Below are 14460 nucleotides of genomic sequence, written 5' to 3' on the forward strand. Positions count from 1 at the left end.
TAGCTAAACGTTATCCGCCCTGTAAATGCATTTGGGCTGCAAAACTGAGTAATGATATCACACAGCATCAACACGCCTCGATTATGTCTGTCCTTCAGAGCCATGCATTCTTCTGCTTCTCTCATATCTGCATAAAACCAATCTCCTCCATCCTACGTACCACCTGGCTTCCTTATCCAGATGCCCATTAAAAGTTAAAGGGATACTGTCATGGAAAAACATTTTTTTCATCCGTTAATAGTGCTGCTCCAGCTAATTCTGCACTGAAATAAATTTTTCAAAAGTGCAAACAGATTTTTTTATATTTAATTTTGAAATCTAACATGGGGCTAGACATATTGTCAGTTTCCCAAATATAAAAGAAATCTGTTTGCTCTTTTGAGAAATGGATTTCAGTGCAGAATTCTGCTGGAGCAGCACTATTAACTGATGCGTTTTGAAAAAAACATGTTTTCTCATTACAGTATCATTCAATGAGTGAATGTAAAAGTGACGCGAGTGCTATTTTGCAATTTACATTCATTTTTTTTAATTGCAAGATATTATGGGATAATTATACTGTTAATATGAATGCATTTTGTTACAACAGAGCCACCTGCTGGTCAGTTTCTGACCATGAAGTAGTCCATGAGGTTGTCAGGAGAAAGAAAGAAGGCTGGTCTGAAGTTCTTCTGGTTAGAAAAAATATGAGAAAAGTTATCTGAGGTTTCTACTGTTTTTCCCAACCAGGTGCTTTAAATGCTTCATCTAAAGGCAATGTTCACCTTCACATAATCATCCGAATTTGAACACCTTGGTCCAGGAAAACATTTCTCTAAATGATCTTTATTCTTTAAAGATTGACTCTATTGAAAGTCTCTCTCTCCTCCGCCTGACTGTTACTTCAGAACCAGACCATGTGACAGAAGGAAGGACAGGAATAAAGTACTACTGTGCATGGTCCTTTTATTTCACCTCATTTGCATATTTTTGATATGGTTGGCTGGTACAATTCAGCCAGTGGGATCTATGACATGCAAATGAAGCTACAGAGGAAAGGCATGCGCAGGAGCTCTGCAGTCCAGAACTTTCTTTTTTCAACTTCCTGCACATGGGCACAGGGTCAGTGACTCCCGGACAGAGAAACTTTTGAGATTGGGGATCCACTGCACTAGAATTTATCTTGACAGTGGAGTTTTCTAAACAATGAAGATAATTTGGAATTATGTTTTTAGTGAAATTAGACAATATACTAGGAGAATTTTAGCAAAACCCAATCTGCCTGAGATATACTGTCTGAGAAGAAAAATATTCAACTGTTATGGAATAGTATTGCATTATAAATCATCTGACTTTGCAGAAACAATTGAACTGTGAGAAACAGCATGCAATTTCCAGGTGTTTTCGCCAGAATTCATGTTTATTCATGGAAAATCAATTTTACATAGAATGATCGACAGAAAACGCTTAGCATATAAGCATATGAACATTTAACCTTTATTATATATTTTTTCAGATAAGATATAGAATCGTAGAAGAATTATTTTTACCTCATTCATGTAATTATATAATGCCACATAAACAGAACTATGAGTAAGTGGATGGGCCCTTGTTTTTAAGAACAAGCAAATATTGTCAAGGCCAGTTTTAGAAAAGCAGGTTTGGAACTGGATAGCCTGGTTTTTCCTGGGGCTGTCCAGTTCAAAAATACCTGATGTACTCATACCTGAATTCTTTAACCTGAAAATGTATTGCTGGCATTTTTGGTCTCCTTCCTTGATCTGTCCCAAGCCTGCTTCTTATCTCATCCATGTCATTGTCCCCATCCTCTCAACATCACCATGCCACACCAGAAAAGTTGGAAACCTTCTTAACATTTACCCATACTTAGGAGAATCCCATTAATGGTAAACACAGCTCTGGACTTGGTTTGTTCACATTTAGGAAGGTGGGTAGGTACCTATCTATTGGTTAGGCATGTCCTGGGGGAAACTTAGCAGCTAGTGATCAGGTGTTTCCTAGACTTTAAAAGATGAGGGATCCAAAGCTTCATGACTAGCAAGTGTTAAAGCGGCTGTTCACCTATTAAGACCTTGTGGCATCCAATTAGCGGAGGGCTCCTCCGGAAGTGAAAGGTGCTGTTTTAGGCAGAAGTAAGAGCCGAGACCAGAGAGCCTAGCACTGGTTCTGGATATAGGATGCCGAACGTGACAGTATTGCTACAGTCTTTTTTGCATACATGCACAGTAATATAATTTTAGGATTGTCTGACCTCTCCTAGGTGACACATCGTCAACCTGGTTAAGTAACGTTAACATATGGTCTAGTGAGAGTCATTCCTGTTTTTTCATTTATGCTTTCCACTACCTTTCCCCATGGGCAATTCCATACTAAGTGTAGAAAGTCTGCTGGAGAGTAATGGCACCTAGGGCATTCCTGACTTATTTCAGGCTTCATTTTATGCAGCCTTTGGTAGCGTCAAAATACGGACGCGCGGCGGCATCAAATTCGCCGGCCGGGGACCCCCTGTTATAAACGGCGCGTTCTGACGTCAAAACGCGCCGCTTATAAGGATCTAATTTACAGTCTGGTCCCATAGGGAAATGACCAGACTGTAGATTATATAGTGAATAAAGAACCCCCTCTTGTAAAATATAAGGATATTATAAGTTACCGAGGAGTTTCATGACCATATAAAAACACGAGGCCGAAGGGCGAGTGTTTTTATACAGGTTATGGAACTCCGAGTTAACTTCTAATATCCTCATATTTTGATATGTTTTATTCTAACAATAATAAGGTTTGACATTTGAGAACTTTGTGTTCATTTAGCAGGGTTGTTCTACAAACAGAACACCCTGTGCCCTGTTTAGTGGCAGAACTACAGGGAGAGCAGGGGGTGCAATTGTACCAGGGTCCGTACCCCCTGCGGGCCCGCTGGAGATTTGCGTGACCACTTAGGCACTAACAAAAATAATCTATTCCGGGGGGTGTGTACGATCTGCACCCGCGCCCGACACTACATAGTTATGTTACTGGCCATGTTTCTGCCTGCTCTGTATTTTGGGCTACTGAAAACCTAATAATGTTACTGAAAAGGTCAGTTGCAAAGGTTGAAATCACTGCACATCTTGCATGCTCTATTTTCTCTGAAGTAAAGGCATAGGCAGCACTCCCCCATTACCTCCTATTGGTAAATTTTTTGCATCATATTATTACTACTTAGTCATAATCTCAACATGAAGGATGCAGTATTAACATCTATGCCAGCTCCAGCACAGAGAAATAAATACAAAGCCTTGCTTTTTGCAATGCATCCTAATGAGAGTATTAGTCACTGCCACCATGGAGTGAAACGGTGTCCGCTGCAACATTTTCAGGTGAAGCTCCAACGTGAGGAAAATAAAACAGACAAATCCCTGTGAAGAACACAGAAGGGATTAGCAGCTTTACCACTTCAGAAAACAAATCCCATTGAGTAAGACAGGTTGCAACTAGAGCTGTCATTCCTAGGCTAGACACTAAAGATATGGTAGCACTGCAACATTAAGTATAAGTTCCCAATGGCACTGTGATCTGCAAATCAGCATAATAGCCCATTTGTTATTTGCACAGTAAAGGGCTGAAAAGCAGTTGACCAATATTATTGATCAGCAATACATTGTTCCAACAGTCACAAATCCCCACTCTTGCTATACACAGAAACCTTGCCAAGAAAAGCAGTAAGCAGAATACATTCTATGATCTATCAGGAGTACTTAACGGGGAACTATCATGAAAAAAATTAAAAATTAAAAATTAGTATAAGCTACTTCTCATTAAAATAAGAATCTTTCTAAATATATAAAATATACAATTTTTGAAATAACCATGTTAGTCTTCACTATGTCGCCTCTGAGCATGTCTACCTTCCGTCTCTTTTCATGCAGGAGTCGGGATCAGATTTTGATTGACAAATACATCTTATACATCTTTTATGGGGAGTCCCTTTCCTAGCAGACTGCGGCACAAACAAAATCTACAAGAAAAAGGATTTCAGCACAAATCTTGCATGTAGAGAGACCGTATTTTCTGGTTATTTGGAAAGAGTGAGCTCGAATACAACTTCTAGACACAGGGAGCACCCCCTGTGTTAGATCCGACTCCAACTCCTTCATAAAGAGAAAAGGTAGAGACAGATTGCAAAGAGGAGGATGGTGAAGGATAACATCGTTATTTCAGAAACAGTATAGTTTTTTTTAATTGATTGTGTTTAGAGTGAGAAGCTTACATTAAATTTCATTGTCATGATAAGTACCCCTTTAACTAGGCAAGTTCCATATCAAATAGGGGACTTGAGGTGTTCACATTATTCATAAATGAGCAATGATTGGTCAGTTACGCTGGACATCTCCATCTCCAGTTACTTTTAAAATGATCTACAACCAGGAAATATCAATCATATTTTCAAGCAATAGTGTCCCTTTTAACCCTTTGCTTGCCGAGCACATACGGCATATAATGTACGAAGTACGTGCCTATGCAGATGAGCAGTTCTTTCTGCATCTGCAACTTCAGACGCCTCCGCAGCGTGACAGCCCTGTGGGCAACGAGGCTGGGGTCCTGCAACATAGTCACAGGGCCGATCTTAAAGCAGCAGACGCGATCAGATCACTTGTCTGCTACGCTGCGACTTCCTCATCTCCCCAGCATCGTCCACACACTTCTTGGTACACAAGCCTCTACAGGCAAGGACCTCCAGGACCCCTTTAGCAATGACATCATCCCTCCTGCTCCAGGAATGGTAAGTGGCCTTTATTTACACACTTACATATATTTCTACACTCTTACACACACCCATTTTAGTAAAAAAGAATTTTTCTTTTTTTTATTTTGCACACTTATAAACACTTATATACACACACTGTCACACAACTTTTAGAAATGTATACCCAAAAAAACTCACTCAAGAGGTTCTTTCTTATTTTTTACTTATTCATTTTACGGTTTTCTTTTACCCCCCAAAAAACTGTTTATTTTGGCAGTGTGACTATTGGATCATCAATTTTGGCCACTAATTATGCTGTTGGATGTTATTTTGTTATTACATTGCTTTGCACAATGTTAGTGGCTTTATTGCAATTTTATCATCTTTACCCTTGTTGGATTTGGGGGAATGTGTAATTTCCAAAAATATATGGCTTTTTGGGGGTTAGCATACTATTTTGTAGCTTAACCCACACAAATCTGGTAAATGTGTTGATTTTGTAGTAGCTGGATCAACAGAAATGATAGATCATCTTCATTTTGGGGCCCCATACTTGGGTAAACCTATGCACATTGGGCATCAAACAGTTCAGTGGACACCTGGCCTTCATATTTAGGGTGATTTATATTTGTACCTGATGATATGCGAGAGATACAATGGTTTGAGTTGATTTAAAAATTTTATAAAACCCTGTAAATTTAGGAAAGCATTTTGACTGGGTAGTTTAGAATTGAAAGACACATTTACTTATTTTGTATTAGTCAGAATCCTTTCTTTGTAAAAATGTGTGGTTTGCTAGGGTAAACTTACTTGTAGTGGAATTTTTGCCATTAAAATCTGAAGTGTACTGCTGGGAGTTTTTGACCTATACAAGTCAGAAATCTCCATAAAACTATACATATTTGGTATTGGCGCATTCAGAAGACAAGGGACTTTCAAATCAGTTGTATTTTCATGCATACAATAAATTATGTTTATACCATATGCGTTAATTATGGAAAACAAATATTTTAAAATTTTTCGACATTTATAAGCGTAGATCTTGTTACAGAAGTAGAATTGCATCAAAATTCTGGTGGATTTTGAAAACTTAGGTTAGGTCCTGAAAAAAAACAATATATTGTTTACCTGGATAAACGGAAAGTCCCCCTCCCCCCAGGAAAGGCCCCAAAACCGAAAGAGCACAAAATGTTCAAATGTCTGGCAATAAAAGTTTGCAAGTGACCAAATTGACTGGCAGTGAAAGGGTTAAACACCATCTTGAATAATACTGGTCCAGGTCTCTATTAAATATAGATATATATATATCTATAAAAATAACAGTGTGCAGTTACATTTGTATGTTATTCAAGGGATAGGCTTTTCTAAGCTGGGCAATAGGGAATCTTGTTCTGCCACTAGGGAAAACATAGAAAAAAAAAACCTTGCAAAAATAAGTGTGCAGTTACAGAAATTGACTTGCTTCAGATTCATGGACTGAAAAAACATATTTTTTCTAATATTTGTATATTATTCAATGGATACGCTTTTCTAAACGCAAAGAAAAGGTAAGATATCACTACGAAGGGAAGTAGCAGTAAAAAAATTTCTAAAATCAAAACTATGACTACATAGATTTACCATCTGTTTGGATGGCACTGGGCCTGCCTTCACTGAATCATTTCTGCTCAAATATTTTTGGCTGGTTGCTTTTGTATTCACAGTTTTACAGTTATTGCTGGCAAAATGAAACTATTTATTGAGTGTAGGAGGATGGGGAAATGAAAGGAGTTCAGAGATCATTAACCAGATGCCTATTGTATTGGGTGACAGTGTCACAAGCCAATAATAAGGGAATGCATGGCAAATATTAAAATACAGGACTTTTGTCCGTGCCTGTTAAGAGCAGAGGTTCCCATCTTGTGGAGGCCCAAAGCAGTGGAAAGGGGATTTTGGGTGATTGCGTTGGTGACTATTTCAACAACAGAAGGGAGACTCACAAAAAATCTATCACTAAGTGATAGATTGGCATAATATGACCTGAACCAGAATAACACCTTCAGTTACTATGCAGTCTGTTCACTTGATTTGCAGGTTTGGCTTTCAACTATCTTCTTAAATGTTTAATATACTTCCCGTGCGGATGCCAGATTCCTATGCATGCAGACTATACCAAGTAAATGTGTTCGACTGTGACAAATTACACTTTGTGCCACAGGTCATGCAATGCCTCTGTAAAGCCTATTTTTTGTCCATGCACAGTTATGGGACCTATTATTCAGAATGCTTGGTACCCTGGGTTTTCCAGATAAGGGGGACTTTCCATAATTTCGTTTTCCATATCTTAAGTCTACTAAAAAAATCATTTAAACATTAATTAAACCCAATAGGACTGTTTTGCTTTCAATAAGGATTAATTATATCTTAGTTTGGGATCAAGTTCAAAGTACTGTTTTATTATTACAGAGAAAAAGGAAATCATTACCTGTATAATGATATAATTAAAATTCTTAAAAAATTACGTCTATGGGAGAGGAAAGGCAGTAACTAGTCAGATAACGATATTTGGATAATTTCCTATGCATATATATTTAGATAAGATCCCCTGCTACTCTAGTCTTTATTTAGGGTTCAAACAACCTATATAACTTAGTATTCCAAACTATAAATTCTTATGAACAGTGTTGTGGAATTTCAATAATCGAAGATCACGAGGTAGAAAAATATAACATTTATTTGACACAAGCTCCATGGATTCCAAACTCACAAAGAGTCAGAACCCCAAACAAAGGAATCACGGAGTTTTATAGACTTGGGAACGTATGACATAAGAACTTACAGGCGTAAAAAGGAGGTTACCGATGGTAGAGCATATAGATATTGTTCCACAGCACAGAAAAACAAAGAACTGTTCTCATAACAAATCAGGTGGGTCTGGTTCAAGGCCAGGGTACTAGTGACCAAGGCTAGTTTGAGAACAGAATCCATCCTAGTCAGAGGGGCTCCTGGGGGAATATCCATACACAGAATTTTATTCTTTTGTCACCAAACTTGCTTGACCCATCTACGTTACCTTGAGTGTAACTGATCCATAAAGTCTATATATTCCTAGATTATTCTTATTAAACCTTAATTTATCGTTATTTGCTTGATTTTGTAATAGAGAAAATGGTTTTGTATCCAGTAGCTGCCTATTTGCTTTACTGTAATAAACTTTCAAGAGCATTCCAGGGCCGGAGGGGAATGTTTTCTCAATCAAACTTGAAACAAACTACCTGAAGACAGACTGATGATGCAGGTAACTATTACAGGTATGTGTCCTGCTATCCAGAATGCTTCAGGACCTGGGGTATTCCTGATCAGGGTTGTTTCCATAATTTGGATCTCCATATCTTAAGTCTAGAAATGTAACTTTAAACACAAAATAAACCAAAAAGGATTGTAGGATCCAGTAGGGATTAATTATATTTTAGCTAGTAACAAATACAAAGTACTATTTTATTATTACAGAGAAATGTAAATAATCGTTTAAAATTTTAATTATATAAAATGAGAGTCTGTGGGAATTTGGTAAAGTTGTTGTACCGTGTTAACCAGTCACATCACAAAAAATAACAAAAGGGTGGTATCAAGTTGATAACTTTATTGGCTAAAGCTGGCCATAGACGCAAAGATCCGATCGTACGAATCATCGTACGATCGGACTTCCCCATCTCCCGACCTGCCACTAACCATTCAGATCAAATAAAGTAGAAAAGAACAGATCAGCCGATGTTCTGCCCCTGATAGCAATCGTACGAAAGTTATGTCCGACCAAAGCTACATAGTTACATAGTTAAATTGGGTTGAAAAAAGACAAAGTCCATCAAGTTCAACCCCTCCAAATGAAAACCCAGCATCCATACACACACCCCTCACTACTTTTAATTAAATTCTATATACCCATACTTATACTAACTATAGAGCTTAGTATAAAGCTAGTGACAGTCTCCCTCTGAAAATCGTATAATCGGCAATACATGCAGAGATATTATCGGCAGCCAACAGAAATCTTTTAACTTGTTCGATTGACCAAACGACCGATCTCCGCCGGATGAAAAATGTCAAAAAATCGTACAAATCCTGTTTTGTGTTCCTGACTTGGTGTAAGCAGTTCTTATTCAAATGTGTAGAGGAGAACAAGGTGCTCTAGAATTAAATGTAAAGTAACTCACCATACAGTGAAAGTGGTCCAGGTGCACCAGCCCCAGACCCCAGCTTTAGGGAGCGGTACAGCAGAAGATAAGGAAGCAGAGCTGACCGGCACTCAAACGGATCCACAGGACCAGAGATATTCAGTTAAAAAATATTTTTATTAGTAGAAAAATTAAAAATATATTTGCATCTCCATCCACCCTACACGTTTCGCACCTTTTAGGGTGCTTAGTCATCTTAAGCAGTTCTTAACTGGCCAAGGCCCAGGTTCAAACAATGCTCCAGAGAGTTGAATGTTTTAATTAATTTGTATTCCCATTCCCTTTAGTTTTCTGTTTCAAAATTCCCCTTAAGAACCAAAATTCTCAAATAAGTGGTAAGGGCTGCTGAAATGATTTCCTACTGGTGTGTCCAGTTTTTTTTTATCAGTTATGGTGAAGCAGTGGTGTATATGGTGAAGTGTACTTTCTGGATAAGGGATCCTATACCTGTAGTTGTTTCTAGTAATTGGAGACCAGAACCTGTAAGCATCTCTGCATGTTCCCATAAGTAAAGCACTGTGCTCCACATTTTCGACTGCAGAACATGTAACATTTATTTACTATACTTTATTAGGGACCATGTACCAACACATAACACCTTATATGGCTTATCTATTATATTTATTTCAAGTTATCATTAGCAAGGCAAATGTCACACAACGCTGGAAATTATTTCCAGCACCCTGCCTTGTAAAGTATAGTAATAATACCTTCAAGCACGTAGGGAGGCTCATGCCTATATCATTATCACATGAGCATTGTCAACACATTTTTAGTACACAGCATTGACCTACATTTCCTGGTTATTTAAAAGGCATCAGAATAATTACTCACTATTGTCTGATAAGTACAGGACATCAAAAATACAGAAGTTAAGAACAAAAACAAAAAAAGTACATAGATGGGTTAAACCTTTCCCTTCCAGCGAAATAGCCATGTAAAAGGCACTTCATGAAAAGTTTGCAATGGAGTAGCCGCTACATCGATGGGAGGTTGTCACTTTCTCAAATAACAGTGCAAAATGGCTTCATGTGCCATTGCCCTAAAAGACAAAGTAATTTAGCAATAGGTGCAAAGTTTGATCTATTTCTAACCCATAGCAACTAATAAGCATTTAGCAATTATCTTCATTGGTTGATTTTGGTACTGGAGCAAATGCTGCACTTCAGTTCTGCACTAACAAGCCATGTGCATTGGCTAGGCCCACTGGTTATGACTTTGTCTATTGCAATAGACAAGGATTCCATAACACTATATGCATTTGTTAATAAACAGCCTGCTTTTATGTAAGTCAAAGGTGGTTACTCACATAAATCAAGAACATAACTAATAAGAAGCAAAAAGCAGAACTTCTGCTCCACAAGTACACTAAATCCATTTATAAAAAGTGAACATAAAACGCTTGGCAAACAGGTTAAACAAGGTGACTATTTATTCAGCAATCAAATTAAACACAATTATTTTTATCTGTAGATCAATATACATTTTCTATTAAACATTTATTAATAAAACTTTTTTTTTTTTTAACCTTAAATTTTGGGATATGAAGCTTCATACGTAAGTGTGTGATATCTTTTACTTTTGTATAAATTATAAGGGGTCAGCGTGTTTTTTTCTCTGCATTTATACAAGAGGATTTTGTCACACTGTTAGATTCAGCCAAGCTGGCAACCACTAGGGGTACTGTGTTTGTAATCTACACCTTGGCATAGGAAGCAACAAGTCACCCTCATCCATCATGCATAACTCTGTGAATAAAGAAAAGGTTGCTTTGTCTACACAGTTAGTGGTGTTTATAAAGATCACTAGCCATTGTTTCAATTAAAGTGACAAAGCTATTGATAATGCACAGTGCGTTTAAACATTTCAAATGGAGATCTAAAACCCCTTCTATATAATAAAAGGTGCAAAGTTTGCCTAGGTGTGGTAACACACAGCAACCAATAAGTGGCTTAATTTTAATAGGTGAACAGTAAATGCTTTCTGTTGAATGTTTGCTATATGTGGTTAGACTTTGCACCTTTTATTACATTTGCCCATATAGCTAACGTCACATTGTTTTTGGATCAGGTTTTTCTGGCCAAACTGTAGTTATTGCAGTGACAGTTGGATAGAATTCCTGTCTCTGCCTACATACAAAGTGTTTTCTCAGCTGGTGGGGAAAAACAGTGTGTGACATTAGCTTACTGCAGATACCTCAGATGGACATGGTCATTCTTTAATTCAATAATTCGTATTTAACAGCTGGACAAGGTAATTCTACAGACAATCCTACTTACCAAGACAAGACTTAAGGTGGAGCAGTGGTATAATTAAATTTATTATGGTAAAAGTTCACACCAGCACCTAGTAATCAATTACATGGCATAAAGCAGTCAACCCTTTGGTTTGTTGCTGTAGCTTATGTACTAGTGGCAGTTAGCACTTTGACTATTCTTACTTTCTCTCTTTACGCAAATATCTTCCAGCATGATACTTCCCTCACTTACCTAGTCTCTTAACTACAACGCAAGTGTTGATAAACAGCTAAACCCAATGCTCTAATAATTCACGATTAAAATAAATATATTGACATAACATAACTAATCCATTTCGGACCAAGCTATTTGTGGCAATAGAATGTACCTATGATGTCCCCTACTGAAATGTCACCAAACTATTGAGAAAAAAAAGCTGTAGTCCAGTTAAACCGAACATCTCAAAGCCAAGACTGTTTCTTTAAGAAATATTCCAGTTTTTAATGAAAAACCAGCATGAAACACAGCAACAAAGTTCAACAGCTAATTTTACACAGAAGATCCTGGTTGTACTGCTTTAACAAGACATTATACAAAGTTGGTCCTCTATGCCTTCCCCTGTACATGATAGAAAGCTCTCCAAACTTCACCTTGGCTTACAGATGCTTTCCCTATAATAATATATACATATATAGCTAAACATAACATATCATACTCTCTGATCAGTATCTCAGAAGAAATACGTGAGCTACACATGTATTACATACATGTAATATGTATTTTACTTTCATAACAATATCTTTGTGCCGTGCCATCATGACAGCAAATGATTTGTGTGGCTACAGGTCACTCAGAATCATTTAGTCTCCTCTTATACTGGAATGCAAAGGCCAGGATTGAAAAGGTTTCTGCAGTCTTTGGATTGAAAATCTTAATGAACAGAACATATAGCTCCTAAAATATATATATCTTAGATACAGAACTGAGAAAAGAACTCTCGTGCCACGGACTATAGTCTCCAGATCCGAACAGTAAATTAACGATTTGTTACCAACTTTTTTTTTTAATTACGCTTTTCTCTGAACAGGTGCACAATTTTACATTAATTTAAGTGAGCAAAATTGGAGTTGATCTATATAAAAAGTACAGTTTATGCACATTTTCTCTTTTCTCACTTGAACACTGTATCCATAAAAGTTTCCACTTCAGGGTTGTTTGAGAATGGATGACACTGTTGCTAGACCTTCCTCCTGAAGGTAATGGCTTCGGTCCTCACACATTACTGTTGATGGATTAGTTACGAGCCGCTATTACGACAGACAGTGCAACACCTCCTATTGCCACAGCTGTTGCCCCAAAAAGCCACTTCCAAGGGATGGACTGCATGTTTAAGAGAAGACAAAATATAATTTAAATGATGTGATGGTTTTTATGAATTACCTATTCTGCTAATTTTAAAAACTACCTCAAGAATTCCCAGACCACACAACCACCCAGATATAACAAAGTGAAAATTCAAGTGGAGATTAAATTGTTGCATTTTTAATATCATTTAATTTCATATTCAAGTCATTCAATATTTAACTGCCATTAGCACCACTGACTAAAGAAACACTTGATTGGCCTTTATTATTATTCTTTCCACAAAGCAAGATATTATAAATACTATTTTATCTATTATAAAAAAAAACCATTACAAGAAGAATTCATGTTACATTAACAGTTCAGCTTATTTAGAACACCCGCATTTGTAGCAAAAATCCTATTAGTTACTATAACTTCTGTCACCATTACTGTGGAAAAACATGCATGCATTTGTCTCAGTTTTATGTAATATTTGGCAGTCAGATAAATTTTTTGGTAAATATCCAAAAGAGTGTATAATGTACATTACCCTAATATTGATAAGACCATATCCAGAGGTACAGACCAGCTTAGAAACATGAGATCGGATAACTTATGCAATGCTGTGTAGTGAATTCATAAAGCCTCGGCACACTGCAAACTTGCTTATATCAAAATAAATGTCATATTTACATACCCTTAGTTTAACATATGCAAATATTTATTATCTTAGTAAGGCTTGCTGTTGCCCACAAAATGTGAGTTAACAGCTATTTCTGTGGTTTCACTTTTTACATTTACTTTTTGCCAAGGCCCCCCCCCACCTCTTAAGGGTCCAACCGTTGATCAGTCCTTCCTCCTCAGCTTAGGAACTGAATAGATACAGAAATATATTGGTATCCGTTTCAGCCATAGTCCTAAGTATATCGATCTAACTTACCTGCCAGATTGTCTTTCAGGTTTATCTAGGACAGCATATGGGCATTCTCCCCAATTAAGTTCACTCCCTAATTAGCCCTCAGACTAAATATCTCCACTAGTGGTCCAATCCCCCCCCCAAAAAATTGTTTGCAATATGAGAATGAAATGCACATTTAGCATATTACCCAAGAAGACTTGGAGGCAGGCTTTGCAGAAGCACTGCTTGGATTCCCCAGCATCTTTTTGTACATGGCACTTTCTACATTCCGCTGGTCTGTGTGCTTTTTCACTAGCCTGGAAAGTTCAGCATGTATTGTCTAGAAGAGGAAACAAATCATTGAACCAACTAACTTGCAGTCACTCAGGGGTTTGCCAATGCTAATATTATACATCTAGATAAGCAAGGGCCAGTCAGATAATGAAACAGATGAATTTAGCTGTTTAATGTAATAATAACACTTTCACTGCTTCCCTATAACCACAACTGTAAGCTAGGAATATACATTTTTGGCCATATTCACTTACTTCATGAAAGGAAAGGAAAGGTGAAAACTAAGCAAGCCTTATCAGAAAGGCACACCTAAACATACCAGTAAACCCTCAAAGGAGTCCTCTGTCAAAAGAAACACTGCAGAAGACTAATAACAATACATAAACAATCTTGTGAGTGAAGGGTAGCCTGAACAAATGTTGGAATGCAAAAGTTGCTAGAGTCCATGAAGTCTGAATATCACAGCTCATGTTACATCTGACTTTCCAAAGACCTCTTGTAAATAATTCCTTTGTACGACTGGATATTTCAGCCATGACTCTTTTAGCATAGTAACGCTTGAAAATACCATAAAAGTGATACATACTCTATGAGATATGAATTGTTATATTTTAATAAATCCTTTATAATGTGTGATAAAATGTGTGTGCTAAAACCACTGGCTTTAATGCAAGTGTTCACATGGATGGACAGGAATTACTGAGGAAGGGCCATGCGGTCCCGAAACGTTTGATCTTGTGTTAAGTG

At 37.3% G+C, this 14460-nt stretch overlaps 1 protein-coding gene across 3 annotated transcripts in view; it reads right to left on the reverse strand.

The window, feature by feature from the left end:
• Positions 1–10354: 10354 nt before the first annotated feature.
• fkbp8.L (FKBP prolyl isomerase 8 L homeolog) overlaps positions 10355–14460 on the reverse strand; it is a 450571-nt gene continuing 446465 nt past the window's right edge. For 2 of the 3 annotated variants that reach the window (XM_041581993.1, XM_018248439.2), the window contains exons 8-9: positions 13628–13759; positions 10355–12557 (exon numbers count right to left, since the gene is read on the reverse strand). In XM_041581993.1, coding sequence (XP_041437927.1) covers positions 12471–12557; positions 13628–13759 — 219 coding nt within the window. In that variant the 3' untranslated portion in view covers positions 10355–12470. 3 annotated transcript variants of the gene reach the window in all.

Source organism: Xenopus laevis, chromosome 1L (genome assembly GCF_017654675.1).
Source record: "Xenopus laevis strain J_2021 chromosome 1L, Xenopus_laevis_v10.1, whole genome shotgun sequence".
In the NCBI taxonomy this organism is placed as follows: Eukaryota; Metazoa; Chordata; class Amphibia; order Anura; family Pipidae; genus Xenopus; species Xenopus laevis.